At 38.9% G+C, this 24,593-nt stretch overlaps 3 protein-coding genes across 7 annotated transcripts; 1 reads left to right on the forward strand and 2 right to left on the reverse strand.

The window, feature by feature from the left end:
• Positions 1–710: 710 nt before the first annotated feature.
• Positions 711–10,061, forward strand: LOC131334379 (uncharacterized). Of its 2 annotated transcripts, XM_058369356.1 has the most exons (8): positions 711–808; positions 3,154–3,629; positions 3,972–4,475; positions 5,991–6,152; positions 7,515–7,601; positions 8,124–8,189; positions 8,468–8,910; positions 9,083–10,061. In XM_058369356.1, the coding sequence occupies exons 2-8, from the start codon at positions 3,164–3,166 to the stop codon at positions 9,692–9,694; spliced, it is 2,340 nt and encodes a 779-aa protein (XP_058225339.1). In that variant the 5' UTR covers positions 711–808; positions 3,154–3,163; the 3' UTR covers positions 9,695–10,061. The 2 variants fall into 2 exon arrangements, with proteins under 2 accessions (XP_058225339.1, XP_058225338.1); XM_058369355.1 differs by lacking the exon at positions 711–808 and having other exon boundaries at positions 3,117–3,629.
• A 2,214-nt stretch (positions 10,062–12,275) lies between these two features.
• LOC131333975 (uncharacterized) lies at positions 12,276–20,115 on the reverse strand. 4 transcript variants are annotated; one of them, XM_058368826.1, is made up of 7 exons: positions 19,661–20,115; positions 16,836–16,978; positions 16,247–16,518; positions 15,079–15,233; positions 14,261–14,523; positions 13,548–13,610; positions 12,276–12,830 (listed from the first exon to the last, which is right to left on the reverse strand). In XM_058368826.1, exons 1-7 carry the CDS (start codon positions 19,917–19,919, stop codon positions 12,579–12,581), a joined length of 1,407 nt encoding a protein of 468 aa, XP_058224809.1. In that variant the 5' UTR covers positions 19,920–20,115; the 3' UTR covers positions 12,276–12,578. The 4 variants fall into 4 exon arrangements, with proteins under 4 accessions (XP_058224809.1, XP_058224812.1, XP_058224811.1 ...); XM_058368829.1 differs by lacking the exon at positions 19,661–20,115 and adding an exon at positions 17,718–18,900; XM_058368828.1 differs by lacking the exon at positions 19,661–20,115 and adding an exon at positions 18,112–18,420.
• A 1,647-nt stretch (positions 20,116–21,762) lies between these two features.
• On the reverse strand, positions 21,763–24,463 carry LOC131334141 (peroxidase 9). Its single transcript, XM_058369018.1, has 4 exons — positions 24,137–24,463; positions 23,232–23,423; positions 22,961–23,126; positions 21,763–22,308 (listed from the first exon to the last, which is right to left on the reverse strand). The coding sequence occupies exons 1-4, from the start codon at positions 24,404–24,406 to the stop codon at positions 21,893–21,895; spliced, it is 1,044 nt and encodes a 347-aa protein (XP_058225001.1). The 5' UTR covers positions 24,407–24,463; the 3' UTR covers positions 21,763–21,892.
• Positions 24,464–24,593: the final 130 nt, after the last annotated feature.

Raw genomic sequence — 24,593 nt, forward strand, 5'->3', positions numbered from 1 at the left:
GTATATGCATGGCAAACAGCAAAAGGAGATTTTGATTGAAATTAAAGGCAAACATGGAGTTGTAAAAGACATACCACTACTCTCAATTATATAAATGTTGATCGGGAATTATTGGAGTACGGATGCATAATGCACAAAGGAAAGATTCTAGATTCTTTCTTTTTCACTCATGAATGAGATGACACCGTCATTTTTTGTATCTCTATAAGAGTTACTATACACGGCCAAAATTTTCTCCTCTTTTCCATAGACTGATGATCTATAGCTGTTCTCCTCTTCTCTCTCTCTAGATCTCTCTCTCTCTCTGATGATGATGATGATGATGATGTGTTCGTCCGGTCCTCCTCATTGGAGGCCAAAAAATTAAAGCACCTTTGTTTTTTTCATGATCGGCAAGAAAAGCACCTTTGTTGTTGTCGTGATACACGCCATGTTATTTATTCGCGAGATTACACCTAATCATGAGCAATATGGAGACACACTTTAATTTTGGAGACCAAATATCTATAAAAAAAGATGGCTCTCTCCAAACATACTCCCAAAAAATACAAAAAAATAAAAAATAGAAAGAATAAATTATAAAATCTCTCGTTAATATATGACATTCATTCTCCATTTTAGAGTTTTGGAGGTGGGTTAGAGTTGCTTTTAAACTTCTATAAATTCATGCTGCATTATTAGTGGTTTTCTAGACCTGATGATCATTTGTTCTCTTCCTCTTTTTTTCTTTTTTGGTAAAAGCACTCTCTCTCTCTCTCTCTCTCATCGGAGGCCGAGGTTCCTGTATTTGGCCCGGGCGGTTGAAAGAGTAAAGAATCTCCCTGGTTCAGATTCCTAATCTTTTAAGCTAGGGTTCTTGCTAATGCTAGTTATGATATTGTTTTAATTTTATAGTGTTATATTAAAGGGTGTTTACCGTGTTTTGGACTAATAATTAAGCCGGCTTATTTGATTTAACTTGGAATTGAGGATGGTGTTGTGCAGTAGTGTGCGCAGTACCGTGCTGCGCACCTTCAAGCCGTCAGATCTCATCTCGGCAATGAACGACTCTCAATCGTTGGTTGCTGAGATAAGATCCGAGCCATCAATTGCACGATCCGACGACTTAGAGGTACGCAATACGATGCTGTGCACCTCACTACACAGCACCAACCTGAAGTTCTTTGAGTCGTTACGTGGATGGATTATTTGTCTTCTTGTTTCCCTCTAATTTGGTCACACTTTTAAATCATAATGGTTTGTGACATTTTAAAATATTCGTTTGATAGAATTAATTGATATATCTATCATATGAGATTTGAATGCACATAAAATGAATTACTTTCTCCGTTCCAATTTGCTTGCATAGTATTTTATTTTGAGTTATTTCAAAATGTTCGTTCGCTTTCTAAAATTAGCCACAAAGCCAGACTTGGCAAAATACAAAATTTACCCTCTTCACTCCATTTTCAGTTTTGAAGTTGAATAAGTACTCATTTTCATTGTTAAAGGTTAGGCTTGAAAATTCGTACACCTTCAAAGGCTTTGACTCATTAAATTGGGGGGATTCTTCGTAGTGAGCAAACAACCTAAGTTAAATTGGGGGGATTCTTCGTAGTGAGCGAACAACCTAAGTTAAATTGGGGGGATTCTTCATAGTGAGCAAACAACCTAAGTTAAATTGGGGAGATTCTTCGTAGTGAGCAAGCAAATTAGGTTGGAGGGACGAATACTTAAAAATATAAACGTTTTTTATGCAGTTAGGGTAGAATGAGTAACAAACAATTACTAGAAAGTATGGAGTAAATATTAGGGTGAGTTTGGCCTAACTTTTTAGGGGTTTTTTGGAATGATTTTTTGTTGCTTTCTCTTAGCTTTTATAAGATTCGGATCAAATTTGTACACCGTATTTTTCATTTCGGCAAGAGGAATCAGGAAAGCATAAAAACACAGACAAAAGTTTAAAAAGTTCACATAATTGGGTCTTTTTTGTCGTCATATATAAACTGTTTTCAAAATATTATCTGTGTTTTTATACTTTCCAATTTGTCTCATTGAGATGAAAAATATGGTGTAAAAATCTAATCTGAATCTTACAAATATCAAAAAAAAAAACCAAAAAAACCGTGTCAAAAAAACTCTTGAAAAAGTAGATCAAACTCATCATTAACCTACTTTGTCAACAAAAATAAAAACAAGTGACATCAGTTTCATCCCCCCCTAATTCTTTGAGCTAATATAACTCAATCGTGGCAGGATCCCCAAGTTAAGGCCTACAGCCTACCTCTATATGTGGTTCTTAGCCCATTTAATTGTATCTCTTGCCTTTCAAGCTTAGAGGAGGTCTAGGGTTCGAGTCTATAGAGTAAGGTGTTGGTCCTCTTAGGTTTTTTGGGTTTCATCCATTTGTTCCTCTTAGATTTTTGGCCAAAAGTTTACTTGTTTCTCTTATTAAACCTAGGAAGTCAAAAATTACAAGAAGCCCAAAAAACCTAAGAGGAACAACTTGTCTATAACTTGTAGACAAACAAAGCCGAAAATTCCAAAAAAAAAAAAAAAAGCCCAACAAGCTCCTATGCTCCGCTAAGGAAATTTTGGGCTTCTTTAATTTTTTTTTTTTTTGGGTGATCGGAAATTATTAGGGCTTCTTTTGTTTTGTCGCAAAACGAACAAATCCGAAAAAAATTTAATCAGCCCAAAATCCCAAAAAGAAAAACCCTTAGCAAAACTTAACCTAAGTCCATTCATAGCCATTTGTAATCCTATTGTTATAGGAATTTGGTATACGTTTAGGCAAAATCTAGTTTCACCACTTGCTATTTCTTGATGACATAAAATGACAATGTTGATGGTAAATTTGGCACCAAAGACAGCATCGCCATTTTCCCACTATATTTCGAGCCATTTGATTTGCGTCAAAAAATTAGATGATGTTAATTAAATGGCCTGGATTTGAGATCGTGCCAAAATGGCAGTGAACTGGTGCACGACGTTGCTATTTTTTTAAAAAAAAAAATACCTTTCATACTGCTATTTTTGCACCGACAGATGAACTTAATCGTATATTGTACAAGAGAAACACTAATTAAAGAATTTAAAGTTAATCGTAATAGGAAATTCAATTCTAATGTGGGTGCGAAATGATACAAAAAATAATGAGTTTTCTGAAACTAGATTTCCGTCGATGGATACTTCAAGCAAACCCACTTCTCGAGTGATCAGCAGCGCGTACCCATACCCTAAAGATTTGAAGGTGGAGGAATTGGTTCCCGACAAGCTTCAATCGAATTTGAGCAACTACGTGGTGTGGAAGAAACAAATGTTGGACGACGTCATCGCCCATAGCGGCTTGCTCGGTTTCATCGACGGCACCGTTAGATGCCCGCCCGAGACCCACCCGGTGATCGCCGGTAACGTTCCAAACGCCGGCGGCACAATTCACAAATCTTCCATCGAAAGCAAACCCCCAAAACAAGGATCAACGGGGCACACCCGCGAAAAGAACAAACGACTCCCGAGGTACGTGGCATGGAAAAGGACGGACGAGCTGGTGCGGAAATGGATCATGAGTAGGCTCGCGAAGAGTATAAAGAACAAGCTTGGGCGATTCGAAACTGCTAAAGAGCTTTGGAAAGCTTTTCTACAACTGGGTACGCAAGATATATACTATCATGTTTTATTATGCAGGCAAAATGTAGAGCAAAATAAAATGAGATAGACTTTTTTACGGAGTAGCGCAATCTCAGTCATCCATTCACGCAATCAATGACTGCGATTCGTTTTCAATCATGACCGATTACAATTAACTTTTCCTCAGAAAAAATTTATTAAAATTTGGACCACTTAAAACACTTTTGGACAGTAGCGATTCACTTCCGTAAACTTTCTTTACAGAAAAGGATTAGCAGCATTCAAACTCCATTTTGCTTATTTCTAACGACATCTGCTTTCTTCTTCATTTTTTTGTTTATATAATTGGTAACAAACGAAAGTTGAAGACATGGAGATGGCGGAGCGAAAGAAGAGGATGAACAGTTATGGGTCACTTTACAAAGCCACAATCGAAGGCGATTGGGAAGCCGCCGACAAATTCCTAGAAAAAGAGCCGAATGCAGTGACGGCCCGCATTACATTCGGCTCGGAGACGCCGCTCATCGTGGCCGTTAAAGTTAAAGTGGCTAGCAGAATGCGTTTTGCGGAGAAATTAGTGGAGAGGATGTCGCCCGATGACCTCGCCCTCAGCGACCACAAAGGCCGGACGGCCCTGCACAGGGCCGCCGGAGCCGGCAACATCGAGGTGGCGAAGTTGCTAGTGGGGAAGAACTCACGTTTGCCCTATCTGGAGACCCATGTGAAAGATATGCCTCTATTCTACGCTGCTGGGCGTGGGGACAAGGAGATGGTTCGTTTTTTGATGCATGCCATGGATCTCAAACGGCTTAAGGGTGAACCAGGGTTCAGAGTTTTGTTCCAGCTCACAATTAATCAACTATACGGTGAGTCATTCATTTTACTGAGAAACTTTTGGGTACCGGGTGGATACCACGTGGCACCGTGCCCACGTGGTGCCCGAACAGTTTATTCAGATCTTTCAAAAGTGTGTTGGACGTTCCAGATTGAAACTTTTTGTCTCTTTTAACTCCATTGCTCTCTCTCCTCTTTCCCTTGCCAAATTCAGAGCCGTCCAAAACCGAAATAAACGACTCAGATGAGCCGAACGGGTATCACGTGGTACCCACCCGGCACCCAAAATTTCTCCATTTTACTAGCTAGTGTTTCATGTTTGGTGGTTAATTCAGTACTCATGACGAACTAAACTAAATGATGCTATTCTCTCAAATACTATATGGATTTTCTTAATACTTAAGTAGTTAAAAAACGAGTGAACATCACTGACACTCCCGAGGTTTCCCTCAAGTATAGTTGTCCCCTCCACGTTTGGGACATGATTTTTGACACCCTGAAGTTTGGTGCTGCATTTCAATTATACCCATCCGTAAGTCAATAGTTAGGCCAATTGTTAAAACTTATGTACTGCCCATTTCAACGATAAAAAACAAATGTGATTACACCATTTGGTGTACAACACACTGGATTGCATGGGACCTACTTTGGAGTCTCACTTAAATTATTGGAGTTGTTCAGTTTGTTTAAAATATATTTTTAAAAGCCATTGGAGAAGATTTGCTTAGTCGGATATCGGCAAGGGCTTTGACCAAAAATTGAATGACATACTTTGATTAAGTTTTTATCGATATCCGACTGATATCCGACTGAATTGATTTTTTACGAGGATTCCTAACAAAATATTGTAAAGAAATGGAAAAGTTTCGACTGAGCTAATTTCCCTAACAATATTTTGTTTAAAATATTTTATTTACACACAAAACGAAAAAATAAGTTAAGTTCACCATTTTAAGATGTGGAAGAAATTGAGTCATGAAATTGGTCTTTCGGTATGGAAGGAACCGCCCGTCTCGCTCGGGCTCGGGCTTTGATTGAATAAATTGAGCTTGGTTTGCTTGGGCCAAAGTTATTTTAATCTAGCCCAATTTAATTTTAGACGAACTGGCGTGGCTGTTTGGTTTAGAACCAAAAATCAGTGCGTGACTATTCGTGTGAACCAGTGTGTGATTCCGAACCATTGCATCAGTTTGTTTGGAACCGACACAACCCATTTCTTTTGTGACGCTTTGAACAAGTTTCGTACCCCTTGGGACAGATTCTTGGTTGCCTATAATACTTAGGCTGAGTTCTTCTGAACTTAACTTATTTCTTCGTTTTGTGTGTTTTGCTTGTTTTTTCAAAAATTTTGTTAGATTTACGTGATTTTTTTTAGATTAATAATCCGTCTCGACAAGAAGAATCTAAAAAGTATAAAATTATAACCGGAAAAAAAAAAAGTTGACTAAAGACCAAAAAAAAAAAGTACTACTAATTTACAAAATTGAATGACAGCAGTACACTATTCCCTTGGCTAACTCTTACTACTATTATCCCGAGTCCTACAGACATTGCTCTAGAAGTGCTTCAGAACAACCCTGCGTTGGCATCCTTCATTCCGAAGAAGGAAGAAGATCTCAAATTTCATGCTTTGACTGCATTGGCTGACAAGCCTTCTTCATTCGAAAGTGGAAACAACTACAACTTCTTGAAGAGATTCATCTATTCCCGTACGTTTGTCTCCTTCATCTCCTCTCTATATATCTACTTTCTCTGTGGCTGATTAATTTACAGAAATCCTATGTGTACCGACCAAAGTGTAGGGAAACCGTACCGACCGCCGCGCGCGGCCGTCTCCGGCCACCGGACGGCCGATCCGAGCCGTCCAAAAATTTTAAAAAAAAAAACCGAGGGGCCCAACGCGGGAATCAACGGCATCCGAGGTGTGTAAGGTGCTTGATCCGAGCACCCTTTTTTCGTGTATATACGCGAATATACATATATACACGAAAAAAGGGTGCTCGGATCAAGCACCTTACACACCTCGGATGCCGTTGATTCTTGCGCTGGGCCCCTCGGTTTTTTTTTTTAAAGTTTTTGGACGGCTCGGATCGGCCGTCCGGTGGCCGGAGACGGCCGTCCGGTGGCCGTCGGTACGGTTTCCCTACACTTTGGTCGGTGCAGCTAGCACTACTCATTAATTTATGTGTTTATATCTATTGCTGGCTCAAGTAGAGAGGAAAAAGCCCTGAAAAAACCACAGTAGGAGAACCAGCTCACGTGCGTCTCGACTTAGTGCGGATTGATCACCCCTTTATAACGTTTGGAAACTAGCACCTAACCTCCATTTGGAAAGTATTGGGAATTCGATCGGTCAAACCAACAACCACCCAACGCGCATGAAAGAATAATCCAGAACAAAAAAATAAGAACGCTTTTTAGCATACACAGTCCACACCAGTTTTCACTATGTATCGAATGAAGAAAGAGTATAAGTTACATTGGATACTGCGTATAGTAAGTGTTTATAACCAGAGTTTAAACCAAACCAAGCCAAGCCTTATGTCCTAATCAATTGAGGTTGGCTACATAAATCATTTTTCTCCGCTCTGTCAAGGGTCACCGAGCCTTATAACATAGGGTTTACATCACCAAATTTCTAATTACCGTAATACCCCTATTTAGCATTCGAGAGTGCAACCCCGAACCCTCAGCGAAGCACCACCGGAATTGAATTAGGCTTCACAAGCCCAAAAGAAATTGCAATAATTATGTTTCCAAAGTGCTCTTTTCTTCAACCAACTCTTTCAAAACCCTTCAACTATTGGAATTGTACTTGACTAGGATGTAACGTATTCTTGATCAAACCAAGCTAATTTGCAGTTGATAAATGATTAGTCTTTTACTCAGAAGTAAATGACTAATTCATCTTTGAACAATGTATTTACCATTTTTGCGCAAGATCTTGCAGCTGAACTTGGCACCAATAAGGTTATTAAGTTCAATGCGCTTCTGTGCATGGTCCTAAGTATTACGCTTACAGGAATGTCCACTGGCATGATTCGCCTAACAATTTTCGCTTTGCCATGAAGGTATGGAGCCGGAAGACATTGCAGATTACCGTCGTAGAGATCTGGATATAGAGGCTCCTACTAGCAACAATTTTGTTGCGGATAATGGTAAAGGGCTTGAGCTTCTAATCTCACTCCGTTCCTTTGAACTTTAGTTTTGTTATTCTTGAAATTAACATTAACCCATATGACAAAAATATGAGAATACAAAAATATCAAATCGGAAGACTAGAGGAGGAAGATCGCTTCGGTACAAAACGTGAAGGAATGGAAAATAGATTTCATGTTGTAGCATTTCCGATCGTAGAATGTTCAAGGAAAATTATTAGAAATCAAGAAAAAGATAAAAATGAAACAGCATGCTTAACAGAGCGTCCCTAGTCCCATATATACTTCTCAAGTTCTTTCCATTCCAACCTTCTTGCTTTCCATGGTTGTCATCAAAGAAGCTAAATTTAAATTCAGTCGTGCCATCATTCCTTTCAGGATTCATTTCCTTTGCATACTGCTTAATTATCCTCCTTTTACTTGTACGTTTTTTTATGATTTTGTTGTACAACAATAAGATTACGCTTTGTTCGCTTTTAAAAGAAGTTGTTTAACGCCATGTCAATCCCTCTGTCGTTATAGGAGGCTGGGGTTATGCAGTGAAGAAGAGATTGCATGGTATGTTTTGGAAAGTTGCTGGAAAAATCGGTAAGGATTCTTGATGAATTGCACGTATTCTACTTTGAGTAAGGCTTTCCTTAACCCGGAAGGGATCAACCTCGTAAGATATTGATCCGTGTGTCTTATAATGACATGCTTTCTTTAGCTCCTACCCGTTCAGTCGTAGCTGTCTGCCCTTGCTTGGCTTGCCTGCCTGGGAATTCCAGTTGATTAGAGTTCCCACTGGCTGGACGGGGAAATCGTTATTCATACGCTAGACTAGTATGCATTGTTTTGCTTACATTATAGTTAAACGATTTTGACAGACATCACAGGGCGATTGATCGAGCCCATCCGGGAGAAGAAATTGCTACACAGTCAAGCACTTGAACTTCTTCGATACCTTTGTGAGCAAGCTATAAAGTTAGATTTCTCAAACGCAAGCCGGATATTCCGGCTACCATTAGAACAAGCAACGTCGGTTGGAATTCATGAAATCGTTGAAGAGATTTTGAGATTGCACCCTTACGCAGTTTCTCTTGAAAACCATAAGAAGCAATTGATTTTCCAGCAGGCCATTGTGTACCGCCAAGAAAAGGTGTTCAATATCATATACCAACTTAAAGAGTACAGCGCCATCGTTCTATCGAAATGGGACACTGATGACAACAATGCTCTTCATTTGGCTGGGTATGTGGCGCCTCCACAACTACTCTACCGCAGAGCCGGTGCAGCTCTACAGATGCAGAGAGAATTGCAGTGGTTCAAGGTATTCTTTCTTTTCAAATGATGTAAAGATGACAAATCAAGGTATTCAAGGTATACTCTTGAGACAATATTCTACCGCGAAGGCTAGTTACGGATACTGGGTTTAAGATTAAAACTTTTCATTCAAGAAAATAGATGAGATTTTGTAACTTTAGGCTACCTGATTCATGCAGGAAGTTGAAACACTTGTCCTTTCAAAAACCAAAGAAGAGAGGAACAAGGAGGAAAAGACACCCGCGCAAGTGTTTAGCGATACGCACAAGGAGTTGGTGAAAGAAGGAGAGCGGTGGATGAAAGACAATGCAAGTTCATGCACAATCATAGCATCTCTCATTGCCACCGTGGTGTTTGCGGCTGCCATACAAGTACCGGGGGGAAACAACGACAACGGCCTCCCAATATTCAACCAAGAGGGAGCCTTCATAATCTTTGGCATAGCCAATGCGCTCGCTCTTTTCTCGTCCATTTCCTCCGTGATCATGTTCTTGTCCATCCTCACTTCTCCCTGCGCAGAAAGAGACTTTCTCTTCTCTTTACCCCATAAACTTATTATCGGCCTGATCACCCTCTTCCTCTCCATATTATTCACGATGGCGGCCTTCGGCGCCACACTCTATCTTGTGTTTGGAGGAAACAAGGGATGGATTCTTATTCCAGTAGTCGCATTGGGTTGTTTGCCTGTGACCTTGTTTGGGGCTTTGCAATTTCCTCTCCTTGTGGAGATGATGAAGTCCACGTACAGTTCAAGTATTTTTGATAAGCGAACTGGTCGTTTGCTCCTATAGCTAGGTTAGATATCAAAACTTGAGACTCTATAAACAAGTTAAGAATTTGGTGGCCTGAAGCAGCTGCAGTAACACTGAAAGAGGGCTTTTTACATTACTAGTGTAAAGCAATATCATGACCCGGAGGTCGCAGGTTTGAGTTGCGGAAACAGCCTATCCGATTGCCGGGATAAGATTGCGTACATCAACTCTTCCCCAGATTCCCGCAGTGACGGAAGCCTCGTGCACTGGGTTTATCCTTTTTAGTGTAAAGCAATATTATGATCGTGTTGTGTAATTGAGTACCTCAACCTTTAAGTGCTTTATTCTATTTGTATAATAATGCAGTTGGTTTTACGGCCCAATAAAGAAGATGCGGGCTTATAAGAATTGGGGAAGGCAAAAGCACTGTATAATTTTCCTCCCCTCACGTTTTCCACTTTTCCTCCTCCTGCCTTGGCCGCGTGTAACTTAGCCCCAAAACAACGTCATTTAGGGGCTGTAGTTTCCAGCCCTTTTTGGGCACTGCAGGGACTTGGCGTCCAATAACTAAAGCATCAACTGAATAACTCAATTGTCCATCGTTACTATCTGAGTCGAAATGCAGATTAACCCTTGCAACAAATAAGATTTTTCAACAAGAAGATATGCTACTTGCAACAAGAACCGGTAAGTCATAGAACACTTGATATAATTCACTTCATCCTCTATCTCTTGAACACTTATGTTTTTATCCTCTATCTTTTTTAATCTCAAAAATACCCTTATATGTCCCTATATATATTATATTGCACCGAAATTTGGGATTGAAAAATAAAACTTTCCGTCCCTGCGAAAGAACCGACGATCGGTCCCCACTGATTTCGCCATTGAATCCCAAAAAAATCGCTAATCAATCCCTAAAATTTCTCCACTCAATCCATTTGTAACCGATACCCCTTCCATTTGTAATTGATTTGGTCTCCATATTTTCCTAAAAACTCATAGAAAATCCAAACCATGTTCATCCTCCATTGGTGCGAATTCCCTCGCTGCTGCTCGCCGTCGCCTCTCTACTCGTCGCTCGCTGCAGCCTTTATTTTTCTCTTCTCGCGATCTGTTCTCGTCTTCACAATTTGTTCTTCTTTGATCCGACACATCTGCGAGCTCCTCCGCAGCTGGGGAAATGGTCTCTGACTTGGGATGCATGCTTCTGTGTATCAATTCTTATGTTTTCATGGATAAGAATTGTATTACGTGCTTCTGTGTTGGTGATAAAGTGGCCATGCATGTTTTATGAAATTGACATGATAAGTTGACCACGTTTTAGCTTTGTGGATTATAGGTATTGGCCAACCTGACATGGTAAAGTGACCATATTTTATGAAATTAACATGATAAATTGACCACATTTTTGAATGTATTGATCATATTAAAAGGCTCACATATTAACCAAAAAGGTTATATTTTTAATTGATCTTATTCCATGAAATATAGTTAAATTACCATCAAAATAGGTGTTATCGTGATCAGCGTTTTATGGTTAAATTACCATGTTGATTTCAATGTTTCATGACCATTCGTAATCTAGCTTGAAACCGATTTAATGAACATAACATAATCAATCATGTTAGAATTACCCAAAAAACATGAATTATGATTGTTTCGATGTGATTTAATTTGAAATATAAAAGTAATAGGATAAAAAAATAGAAGTAATCAATCATATTTAAATTTATCAAATCCTACTTAATTAGGAAAACAATCTAATCCAATCCCACTAAATTGGAAAAATAATCCATTTCAATCCCACTAAATTAGGAAAGCAATAAACATACTCCGTAATATATTTATATCGTAGTGAAAAGGGTAAGAAATGTAATTCACACACTAAGAGGATGAAAACATAAGCATAAAAAAAATAGTGAGATAAATTTTTACATGACATAGATAAAGAAGATAGATATTTAAATATTCCTAGTTTCAATTCGTCTTTAAACTCTGTATTTGCGCCCGATATTGCGGCCGAACTTGCCACCATGGTTGGTAGAATGAGGTTATTATATAAGTTCAATGCGCTAAAGTTCAATCCGTGTCGAATTCATGGATTAACCAATATCCGCTCTAATCTTGATATTAGAGCTGAATTCGCCACTCTATTTAGGAGATTTACGTACGTTACTAAGGTCAAATCAGTTATGCACCCACCTAGGCATGCATGATTAACCTTACAATTTTCGCTTTGCCGCAAAGGAATGGAGACAGAAAACATTGCAGGCTACCGTACTAGAGGGGATATAGATCAAGCTTCTCCTGCTCTACTGCTAGCAACAATTTTTGTGCTTGAGCAGCTAATGGTAAAGGCCCTCTACTAAAATACTTCCCAACCTAAGGATAGGAATAGCACCTGAACTTAAAAGCCTAAAGTTTCTGATACGAAAACAACTACTATTCATCTTTGAGCAATACCATACCATGGACACAACTTTATCCAGACACAAACTCCATTCAAAGCCGTTGGATGCACATGGGCCCGTGTATATCAAATGGCTTCAAGCACATTTGTGCTTTCAAGTTGTGTTTCTGGACTTCTTCTTTTTTTTTTTTATTGGAAGAAAACAACTGCTATTTCACCAACTCATTTTTAGAACAAGAGAGAGATTCTGGGATACATTGTACTAAAGAGTTGAAAAAATTGGACAAAATTTTCAAAAGAATGAATTACTAATGAACCACCATTGATGAAACATTGCACATGACACAATCAGTTCGATGCAAGCCCCAGCGCTAGCGCTGATAGAAGTTCCTTCCATGCCAACAAAGCAGAAGTAGAATCAGAAGATCGTGATAGCTGTTCCTTCCATGCCAACAAAGCAGAAGTAGAATCGAATGATCATAATATACGTGATCCGCAAGTTAGGGAAGGTTAAGAGTTGCTGTTTGACTTGCGCAAAACCTCTTTTAGAACCAATGCAATTCTATGCGACATGTGGTGTTCCACAAACCTTTCTTTCACCCTCTCATACCCCTTCTTTCCCATGGTCAGCCGCCTCTCAACATGGGTGGCCATTTTCACGATATTTTCTGCTAGTGGCGTTACACCCTCTTTCCCGGCTGGATGTAACCACCCGGTTGTTCCATTAACCACGATTTCCATTGTGCCTCCAGCAGCTGTACCCTGGTATGATCAGTATTTGCCAAATTAGTATTGCCATTGGGAAAATGAAAATGTCAAGTCAAAGAATATGCATGTGCTCTTGTGACTCCACACTAGTGGACCATACTTGTGCCTCTACGAAAGGATCAAACTGTTTCAGTGTGAAAACTTTTTTTGAACATCACAAGAGTTTAGAACATACCTCCATTGTAGGCTGAGGATTTCAGTAGACATTATTTGTAATCTTGTGACACTTACTGCACTTTATTATAAAAACTTTTTCTTTTTAGTGGAACTTACAAAATTCTCAAAAGTAACATGAAATGCTCATTGAGTCGGTGCCACCTTGTAATTAACACCATCATAACCTAGTACATTAAAAAAATACCACGAAAGTAAGTTTTTTGCCCTGTCGCATGCCATTAGACATGGAATAGACAAAATGCAGAACTAGATGTATAACCAACACCCATAACCGAGTTCATATGACCTAGTTCACATACTATGAAACATAAAATGTCAAGACCCTGGTCCCGTGAGGAATAAAACTACACAATACTAGACAAATCTATGTGGCCAACTCTCATCAAAATCAGTCCCCTCGTCAAGAAGCAATTTGAATTTAGGACCAACTGTATTGATGATTTGCCCTTTTTTCCCTTGGTCGTTCTATTGTCTCTTTTGTATTGGTCTAATTAATAACTCCAGAATTTATCAGAAATTTTGTAAAGGACTCACCAATACAGGCAGTTGAAAGGCCATAGCTTCAATGGTTATCCTCCCAAAGCACTCTCCCCGAGCCTAAACACAATTAAAGAGTTAAGCGTCGGCAGTGAAAAATGAACTGAAACATCTAAAGACTAAACTGGCGGCATGATTGCAAATATGCTTAAATATGGTTCCCAAATGCAGCACTTTATCATGCAAGAAACACATCTTACAAAAGATGAATATAGTTGCATTACAAATTTACTACATTAGAAAAAGTTGCAAGGTTTAAAGCACAAGTTCAACATCTCAACGGGTTTTCACCGTTTACATAGAAATAGAATAGCCCTTATATCAGGCTGGATTCCACGCTTTTAAACAAATCTCGTATTTTCAACAAGAAAATGGTAGAACTACCATGACTCAGATGACTCACATAACACAATGACCCTTTTGTCCTTAACAAATTCATCAAAGTTTTCAAATGAATGTAATTACTTCTGCCGGTTTATAGATCAAATCTCATTCTAAGAGCAGGCATGAGTAGATGACAGTATGACTTGAAGAGAAAGGCCAAGCAGTAATATAAGTTAAAAGGTAGATCACCCCTTCGGGATTAAGAGCTAGAAGTAAATGAAAATGAAAGAAAAGATTTACTGGTACTTATCAAAAAACACAGAAAGCATAACTAAGATAATACTCTCTATTGAATGCGAATTGATACCCTATATCAGCAGAAGTACCTGGGAGTTCTGGACAAGGACATCAATTGAAGCCAGATAAGGAGCTACATTTAGGGTTTTGTTGACAAAGTGAACACGATCTTGAATTTTCTTCTCTTCCACAAAGTTACGCAGTTCTGTTTCAAACTTGGTTTGAGCATTCATGTCACTTCCCACCACTATTGCATGCATTGATGGCACTTGTAGCTTCTTCTCTTGGATTAGCTGTAAGCTTTCATGGAAGGATCGGAGAAATAAATCCTGACCTTTCCCACGGGAAACACCTGCATTTACAAGGTGCCTAGGGTTTAGAAACCTCAAGACTCACATGAATTTTAAGCTCAATTGAGTTGGATTCATGGCACGGGTTTATCAAGATACAGAGACACAGAGTTGTAATACGAGCAGGATATAAACATGGCAAACAAGTAACCCTACTGTTCTACGCTTTCCTTCCATCACATCCAATTTAACCTTACTTAAATCAGAAAGCACTTCTGAAAACGTGTGTATTTTAAGAGAAAGATGGGTGCGGGACAATGAATAACACTTGCCTCACCAGATATACAAGGGCAGATATACGATGCAAACCAAATTGTAGAAGCTTCCTCTTGAAGGAAACTAGTTGAATTTTAGCCCAAACAAGCAATTGCAAAAAAGCAGGTCCTCGTAATTAGGTTTGAACTCGAACTAGCACAACTACCATGGCTACCCAAGACCAATTCAGTGAAAAGTGCAACACATTTCAGTAGTTAAGTGTGGCATACTATATTAGCTTAAAAATAGATGTAACATGTGAATGGACGAAAAATATCCTCTGATCAATAGGAAAAGCATACTATTGATGATTGCAAAGAGCAGATCTTCATTTCGCACTCCAAGGAATTCCCGGACATGCTCACGAAGAACACGTTTTGCCACGCTGGCTTCAGCTACTTCCATTAGTTCTTGGCTATTTCCAAGGTGCACAACATAGGTCTCAGGCATTTTAATCCTGCACCATGTAAAAGTGATGAAAATATTACGCACAGAGGATAGCCGGATGCTGCAATTAAGCAGTAAATAGCAACATAAACTCCCAGTAACTAAATTTAGGCTTCTGTCTTTCCTAATCTCCTAATAGAACTAAGGTTCATATATCGAAAAGCATAAAAGAGTTTGTTCCTTGGCAATCGGATAAAACTTCAGGAAATGTGGTCTGGAGTTCATATATCCAAGAGTCCGTCGGTTTCCAATGCGCCAACCTTCCTCATTACGGGTGGTGACAAAATTTGAGATTCAATAGCTATCTAACACCTAAAAATATCTTCGAAGTGGGGTGTGCCCCTTACAACTTCAAGCAGTAAAGTTTATTACAAGACACAACTGGAGCACCAATAGCTGTAGCTGCACTACACAAAGAATGCTTGTAAAAATACTAAATGGAAGACCATGAAAAACATACTGGCAAGTGGCACGTGCGACATGTTTAAGTTTGAACTTCATTTAACTTAAATGCACAATACATCATTGACAAGCTTGTGTTGAAGATTCTTCAGCAACATCACGTGCCTATCATCTTGTTCATTTATTATTCTAATTATCGTTTTCTTTATAAGTATATCATCTCATCTGGTTCATTTATATGCTCACCCAAAAGATGGGAAAAGCAAAAATTATTAGACATGTAGGATAGAAGCACTACACGCAGCTCTGATGCTGCAATTGGAGAATAGATTGTACGGAACACCTTTTTTTTGCACTAAATACAAGCAAATGAGGGTGGGGAAATAATCACAGGACCAGTCAGAAAACCCACAATGGCCAAGCACTACACATACATGATAAACCATAAAATTATCCATTCATGCAGCACACATCAAACAAAGTAACCTGAGGAAAACATGCACGATAATTCATCCAATTTTTGAGTGTCTTGGACATAATGCTGATAGAGAAAATCATGCCAACAGAGTAAACAACATGCCAGCATAGAAGGTATTATATCTAAAGGTGTAACAAGGATACCCTAAACGCTCCCAAGTCCGGTTCTTCCAATATTCTGCAGTGGTGTGTGAGTCAATCATGGCACCTGCAACAAAAGGGAGGTGCTTAACATACTCCGCTTTAAAGTAATGCCCTCGCATTTCATGAATCCACCATAAAACCTTGGGAAGGACACGAGGTACATTGTCCTTCAGAACCGCATCCAGCCATTTCCCAGCAACAGCAGTATTTAAAATGACCAAATCAGCTTTAAGAGATGTATCTATAGCTTTTTGACCCTTTGCAGAGATGACCTGAAAGAGGTTGGAACTTAAAATTAAAAGATTGATGCCTTAGCCGATGTGATGATTTTGCATGACTGCAGTTCATGGACAAACTTCTGCTCTCAATAATGTACATAATGTTGCAAGGACAAACATCTCCACATAACATTATCTGTAATCCTGGTTAGATTGTTAGAATTTGATTAATTTGGACAATATATTTAAAGAGCATTTGCTTCTATATCTTGTGAAAGGTTATAACTCGATTCGCTTTTTTTTTTTTTTGGAAATCGAATGCATTCTGGTATGACTTATGACTACCATTTGAAAAAATGAACATACAGTACCTGTACACCTCGGTCCAACATCTTATGCTCCAAATTGTAAACCACATCATCTGGTTCTGTTGGTTTCTGGTTAGTAATCCAAACAACTTCTGCACCAACACCTCGTAACAAGAATGCTAGCTCCATTAGTAATAAAGGTCCACCTGTGCAAAGATGCTTTCTGGTTAGAGCCTATTTCATATTTCAAATAAGTAAATGACATTATTGGGCTTTAGTCTAAACAGTAAAAGGATGTGAAAGGGGGCTGAGAGGACAGTTTATTTTTCAATCCACATTGGCCACAAATAGGAAGAGCTAAAATAATATGCTCACTTGGAAAACAACGCCTCATATGCCATCATGATTAGCATATGATAATGGACGAGAACTACTACTTATCTCCACCATTAATGCTTTGTAATAGTTTTAGAGAGAGATTTATAGGCAATCCCTGATAATAATAATAATAATAATAACAACAACAACAACAACAAAAACATAAATAACTTTGCTAGGAGTAGCCTGGCAAAGTCTCATTCTCGACATAACAACATGTTTCTCCCCACTGCATAGCCTCTATTGAACATGCGGAGAGATGTATGGACCCAGGATTCAACCTTGGGGATGGGAACGTATATAAGGTGCCGGTTTGTACTTTTCAAGTTAAATTTGGGGCGGTGGACATGTGGATAGCCCGTACAACTTCGTATGTGGAATGCTATTATAATGATATGTTTTACTAGAAATATCGTAGCATGATCAATTCTTGCAACAGAAAGCTCATGCATGGAGCACTCAAAGAATCAAAAAAAAATAGAAGAGTTATTACACAACTTACTTGGCCCCTTTTGCTTCTTGGAAAAATCAAAGAAAAGACTAGCAAAAATAAGAGGAAAAAATTACTGGTAGAACGTCTTTTTCACAAATGCAGAAAATCTTCCTAACATTTTCTCCTCCTCTCTCTTTCCTTCTTCCCTTTTTCACACAACTCTGAAACACAAAGACAACAATTAAGCAGATCCAAACTGCTTTAATGTAGGGCTGCAAACAAACCGAGCTGTTAGCGAGCAGCATGGAGCACGGCTCAGTAATTAACGAGCTGAGTTCGACCTCAAGTTATAAGAGCTCATTTATTAAACCATAGAGCTCGAACCGAAGATCATAATTGGCCTCAAGTTGGCCAAAGATCATAATTGGCAAAGTGTTCAAATCAGTGTAGATGCAAAGTTTGTTGCTACAGGATCATTTTAACACAGGCTCCCATCCTTCGAGCAATTTGATCTATGACTGCAGGTACCTGATGTATTACAATGGTGTCGTTCAACCGTGATTTTTGAGAGGCGAACAAATGGGCAGACATTTTCGCCAGGACAGCTCTTACCCGGCCATTCGGTTTTATTTTATTTAGTTCATCACCTTTCGGACCAAAGAAAAACTAGTTTATTTAGTTCAAAAGGAGAACTCAAATCGAACTAGTTTTGAACGAGCCCAACTCGACTAGTTTTGAATGAGCCCAACTCGGACAGTTTAAAGCTCGGCTCTTTTCACCTATTTGACCAAAGAAAGAAGAAAGCTCAAATCGAGCTCGAACTCAGCTGGTTTTGAACAAGCCCAACTCGGACAATTAAAAGCTCGGCTCTTTGTAGCCCTACTTTTAATCCCAAGATCCAAAAAAAAGGCGTGACCACAAGATCGTAATCCCCATTCAGTTAGCCCAGTTGGGCCACGTGAATAACTGTGCAATTGGCCGAGTCCGCTCGGCTCTTTGCAGCCCTACTTTTAATGCCAAGATCCAAAACAAAAGGGCGTGACCACAAGATCGTAATCCCCGTTCAGTTAGCCCAGTTGGGCCACGTGAATAACTGTGAAATTGGCCAAGACCACTTCGGTAGTGAATCCATAAGGGCTCCACACGCGTCTCAGCCCGTTCACACAAGTGTGAATCGGAATCACGCTCGAAGCTCACTCGTTTCCGAGCCCGCATCTCTGCGGATAAAGGCCCAGGGACTTTCCTGGGTCTGGTCCTAACCTAAGCCAGGCCATGACCCACTCACGTCGTCTTGTGGTCTGAGTTGTACATAACTCCTCCAACATCTCGTTTATAAAGAACACATCCTTGGCTTACGTTTCCGATGTGGGATACTAAACTGAGGGTTACTTTGGCCTTTTCTTTTTCTTTTTTTTTTCCCCTATTGGTTACTATTTGTTAAGCTTTTTTGGAATTACTTATCGTCTCGACGAAACAAAAGGTAAAAATTTGTGACTAAAGGTTCAAAAAAAGAATCTATAAAAGTATCAATAATCCAAAACAAACAGATTTTTTGGAATCCTTTTTGTTTTTTCAGAGTAGTAAAATACTGAATAATAGCAAATAAATTTCTATAATAACCAAATAAAAGGAATTTCTGTAATCAGATTAAGTTAAAAACTTTAACAATTTATTTGTCGCAGTTCTGTGGTTTATTTTACTTATTTTTATCTGGTTCATGACTAAAAAATAACCAAACAAAAAAAAAATGAAAATTCTACAAAGTTAAGAAAAAAAAATTTGAATAGTGACAAAACAAATATAATTTAATTAAAAATGTACGCCAAATCAGCGACGCGACGAGTGAAGTCGGTTTTTCACTTCTCCAACTCAATTTCTCTTCCCAAAAACAAAAATTCTACAACCACACTCAAAATCACACATCCAAATGCACATTCTCTCACAAAACACAAAGGTCCCACACACACTATGTGTGCAGTTTGTATGGAACCCTTATGTTTTGTAAGAGGGTTTGTATTTGGATGTGTAAATTTGGGTGTGGTTGATTATAGTAAGATTGATCAGAATATGTACTTACCAGAAAGGGAGAGCTCGTGAGAGACGAGAAGAACGAGCTTCGACTTCATGAAACCGAGCGGATTCGCGATTCTTTCCCCGACTCGATCGGCGACGCGAATCTGGTTTTTTTCGAGCGGAATGTGTGATGGATCAGAAGAGGATCTGACGAAGAAGACAATGGCGGTGGAGAGAGAGAAGAACATCAGTAACAGAAGAATCATGAGAGGCCATCTCTTCTTGTTCTTCTGGAACGGGATCGAGTTCGAGTGCTTCCCCATTGCTTTTTCTTCTTTCAATTATTGGTAACGATTCTTTGTTCTTGTTTACGAGCAACGGATTCGCCGACGAATTGCTGGTTGTACGAAGGGTTTTTTGGATCTGCAATTTGGAGCTAAATCTTACTTACAAGTTCGGAACAACTGTGAAAGTGGAATCCAAAGGAGCAATACGAAGACAAAAACAAACAAAAAACAACCGTCAACGTGTTTACCAGATATGCGTTTATTAAAAGGGAAATGATTTAAGTACAGATTTTTTTTTTCCGGTTAATGGACGGAAGAAATCATTTACATCATATATGAAATACTACAAAGTGTTGGTGCAAAAATCGTTGTAGCTGATGAAAGTGAATAAACAGAGATGCTTAAAGTAACATTTTATTATGTCGCTGTCCTCGTTGTAGCTGATGAAAGTATGCTTAAAGTAACATTTTACTATGTCGCTGTCCTCGTTGTAGCTGATGAAAGTGAATAAACAGAGATACTTAAAGTAACATTTTACTATGTCGCTGTCCTTAAGACGATATTTGCCCCCACCAATTCGATAGAATTCGGTGTGCACCGAGTTACAGAGAAGTCGCCTCTAAGATAAAATGCATAGATCGTGACCGTTGGCTAAAGATTACACCTCTTTGATTAAATGCAATAGTCATGTCTATTCATTCCACCCCAATGGTCACACCTTTTGGTCTGGTAATATCTATTCATTTAACTTGAATAGACACACTTTTTATGTTTAAATCCAATGTTCACGTCTATTCATTTAATCTGAATAGTCACGCCTCTTGGATTAAAACCGTTCACCAATATTTACATTTAATATCCATTAAATATTTTGAAAATGTTCCAACAATCCCCCACCATTTTCAAAATATTGACATTATATCATCAATGTGAGAGTACACGAGACAACCAAGCCTGACAACTCAACCAATACGAGAAATAAGCCTATTATAGGATAGAAATAAAGAATGAAATGAAAAGCTCATAGAGAAGAACACTCACACGCATGTGAGGGAAATCGAACTCCTTATGGGATGTTTCTTCTAACAAAAAAAGTTATGGATTACTTATTTTAATCTAAAAATGTCAAGTTATTTCTACTAAAAGGTTAAGATTTTTATGATTTCTAGGAAAAATGTTATGAACTCTATTATAAAAGTTACGAGTTTTTAGTATAAACGTTACGGTACACACTAAAATGTTATAAATGACCGATTCTCCAGGTAACTTTTTATGTGGTGGCACAATATAGACCACACAATAAATGTATATAATACACATTTTAAAAAACACCTACTTAAGGTGGTGTGTATTGAAGACTTCTCAGTTGTTGTTCTTGGGGAACAATGAATTTCATTCCTCGAAAGTTATACTACACTTACAGAATATCTATCCTATATTGGTTTAGAAAAATATACCCAATCCATGACACACAAAAATATGGTATTCTGTCATAAATTTTGATTAACTAAAAATTGACCCATCAAATAATAGGCTATGCTTTACTATATCTGTCTTTTTTATAATGAAAATATTATTTCCTAAATTGTTGGGACTTTCATCATTACTTGTTTACTACTACTATTTGTATTTTTCTCTAAAAGAAAACAGTTATTAGTAAAGACCAATGCGATACGCAAAAAATCGCATAGACGCACAAGCATCTAAATTCATGAATGACCCCATCAATATAACTTAACTTTCTAAAATCGCCACTACTTATTGGTAAGATACTATTAACAAATTCAAACCATTGCTTATCTAGATGTAGGACCAAGATTTTGAATTGTTTGGTCCGATCCAAATCCAAGACCGTAGAGGATCCAATCCCGAACCCAAATAACACTTCCAAGTTTAAATTTTATTTGCTCCCAAATTAAAGTACCAGGCTCACACCACACCAACTACAGGAAATACAAAATACCCACATAAAATTCACCTAATCTCCCCTCTTATCTAGCCAAATTATATCAGTTATTAATCTGACGACAATTCTTCCTAATTTCCCCATTAGAACCAGTGAGAGGGCTGATGTTCCCCATTTTAACCATAGAGTTAGCAAACTGCTCAAAGAAAACCCCCCCATTTCCTGCATACTCCTTCACCAGTTCCATGGTCTTTCCCACATTTCCAGTCAGAAGCACTTCATCTGAATTCAAGAGCCCTTGTCCCTGCAGTATGAGCTTGAAGTACGTGTTGTCGAATCTGATCGGAGAGGCGAGATCCAGGGGAGAGATGTTGTTGTCGCCGCCGATTCTTGGACAGGTGTTTTTCAGGCCATTGTAGTAGGTTCTCTCCAGCGTCGCGTCCGGTTGGTTGTTTCCGTTTTGGTTGTATAGCCTCTGCCTGAATGTCACACACCTTGCCACCCCTATGGTATGACTTCCTGCAATGAACAAAGTTTGAGCTGATTAAAAACCTTGTTTTTGTTTTCTGTGTTCTGTTTTTTTATTTCAAGAACGCGTTTAATAAAAAAATGTGCTTTCATTTCCAACAATCTGGAAACACATTCTCAAGATTATCAGATTTTAGGAAACAAGGAAAAAATGTTTTTTTACTGTTTTTGCTCTTCATGCATGGTTTAGACCCGGGGACCCTGTTGTCCCTTGCCGAAATGGACGACCCGGATAGGACAACAGGGTTGCTGAGTTCTTTAGACTAGAACTGTGTTTTCGTTTCCGAAAATAAGGCCACACCCCTGCTGAGATTGACAGGAAAATGTGTCTTGTTTCCGAAAATATGTTAACAGTTCTTAGAATCTCCAAAAGTGCAGTTTAAGTATGATAGTGCTTGTTTTGAAACCAAGTTTTGAGTTTTCATTCTCTACCCCTCCCCCAACCACCTCTGTTCGCCCACGCGAGCCAACGAAAACATCGAACCAAACGAACCCCTCGCTTATTTCCAAAACAAGTTCTCGAAAACCATTTGTTTCGCGATCCATACCAAACATCTCTTGCGTCTTTGTGGCACTGTTTTTGGAAACCTTGATGAAAACGAGTTTCTGTTTCTCGTAAACTGACAACGTTACCCATACTCACCTGAAAGTGCAACGAGGTCTGCTTCATTGAGGCCTTGGCGGTTGAAGAGTGCTATGAGGGTTTGTATGGTGGAATTAGGTGCAGGAATGTTAGCGTTTGAGGCACTCAGGCTCGCGGTTTTCGAATCCCTCCTTCCCAACGGCAGTTCCCAACTCGGACCGCCACTCTGTTCCACCAAATGTCAGACCATTTCAGCCATGAAAACATCAAAAATGTCTTGCAAAACAAATTAGTAAACAACCACCAAACAGAGCTGTTGTGAGTTGCTTACTAGCACGGTGGAACCTCGAGCGGACAGGGCCAGAACGTCGGCACAAGAGACTGTTTGAGGGCACGCTTGTTCGAGCTTGGCTTTGATATCATCAATCACGTCGAATCCTCTGACGGAATTGTTGTTTGGTCCTGATTTCTTTTCGCTCGCTATTGTCGCGCTATCGTCCAGCAAGATTGACGCGTCACAGCCCTGTAAAAACCAGAAATTGCATAGCCACATTTACTTAGAGCAACATGACTCATCCTCAAGAAAAGAAGAAGAAGAAATTCACTATATATGAATGAAGCTTTTTATTTAAACAAACTTCTCTTCTGATGGCAGTTTTAAAATTATGAGGCATGATAATAGCTGTTTGTGGGTTGAAATGAAAAGATTATTATTCACAAAATTTTCGTGTTCCGTATCCATGCACTTACTACTTTACGATCATGACTCGAAATTGTGTATTTTGAAATTTTCACCGCATCGGTGCGGTGGAAAATCCGTTAGCAATATTTATCACCCAAAAGACTTATTTTTGAGGGACCCTAAACCTATGTAATAATGTAAATGGACACTGTTTGTTATCCAAATTGATCCACTACCCCGAAATAATTAGTGTCAATTAAGCAACCTTGCCTACCAAAACATCTTGATCATGAAAAACACTTTTTGCAGTTTTAAAAAAAAGAAAAAGAAGAGAGAATGAAATGCACTTTTTGAAAAAGAGTTTTACTTCTTGTAATGAGAAAGAACATCTTTCGATAGTCCTTAATTAGTAGCATGAACAAGTGAAGTACTCCTACAAGAAAATTTTCAAGATTAATGAAATTTTTTTGCCGTTCAAAAAAAAAAAGAAAAATACAAAACCCCTTTATGTGTGTGTATAGATATAGTCTATAGATATATATAAGTTGTAGGACCTGCACAAAGCAGTCATGGAAGTGAAGCCTAAGCAAGGAGGCAGCCATTCTAGGCTCTCTACCAATGGCCTTCTCCAAAACAGACATGACAATGTCATTAGCTTGAGGGCAAGAGAACTCATAAAACTCTGGACAAAGACCGGAATACCCTCCCCCAAAACCGCCACCATGACTGGAGCCAGGATTGGGGCCAGGGAAAGCGAGGGTGGAAGTGGAAGAGAGAAAGGAAACAACCAAAATGACAGAAGAAACAACTTTGGAAAAAGCCATAGGTAGCTCGGAGAAGCTTTGGAATTTGGAACTTAGTCTTGTGATTGATTGGTCTATAGCTTGCCTCTTGCTTTTTATAAACAGAAAAAGGCACACATGTGTGTAAAGACTAAAAAGCCCATGTTATCTGAATCAACCACTCTCCCCACCAAATCCCCTTGGAAAGTGGTAACACCCAAAAAATGGA

Source organism: Rhododendron vialii, chromosome 7a (assembly GCF_030253575.1).
Source record: "Rhododendron vialii isolate Sample 1 chromosome 7a, ASM3025357v1".
Classification (NCBI taxonomy): Eukaryota; Viridiplantae; Streptophyta; class Magnoliopsida; order Ericales; family Ericaceae; genus Rhododendron; species Rhododendron vialii.

Coding starts and splice junctions, on each gene's coding strand:
- LOC131333975 (XM_058368826.1), bottom strand. CDS start 19,919: ATGGGGAAGCACTCGAACTCGATCCCGTTCCAGAAGAACAAGAAGAGA. Junction 14,524..15,078: donor GCTCTTTGCAATCATCAATA/GTATGCTTTTCC, acceptor TTGTAAATGCAG/GTGTTTCCCGTGGGAAAGGT. Junction 13,611..14,260: donor TCCTTGTCCAGAACTCCCAG/GTACTTCTGCTG, acceptor AATTGTGTTTAG/GCTCGGGGAGAGTGCTTTGG.
- LOC131334379 (XM_058369356.1), top strand. CDS start 3,164: ATGGATACTTCAAGCAAACCCACTTCTCGAGTGATCAGCAGCGCGTAC. Junction 6,153..7,514: donor GAAGAGATTCATCTATTCCC/GTACGTTTGTCT, acceptor TTTGCCATGAAG/GTATGGAGCCGGAAGACATT. Junction 7,602..8,123: donor CAATTTTGTTGCGGATAATG/GTAAAGGGCTTG, acceptor CTGTCGTTATAG/GAGGCTGGGGTTATGCAGTG.
- LOC131334141 (XM_058369018.1), bottom strand. CDS start 24,406: ATGGCTTTTTCCAAAGTTGTTTCTTCTGTCATTTTGGTTGTTTCCTTT. Junction 23,424..24,136: donor TCCATGACTGCTTTGTGCAG/GTCCTACAACTT, acceptor TGGTTTTTACAG/GGCTGTGACGCGTCAATCTT. Junction 23,127..23,231: donor CTCGAGGTTCCACCGTGCTA/GTAAGCAACTCA, acceptor TTGGTGGAACAG/AGTGGCGGTCCGAGTTGGGA.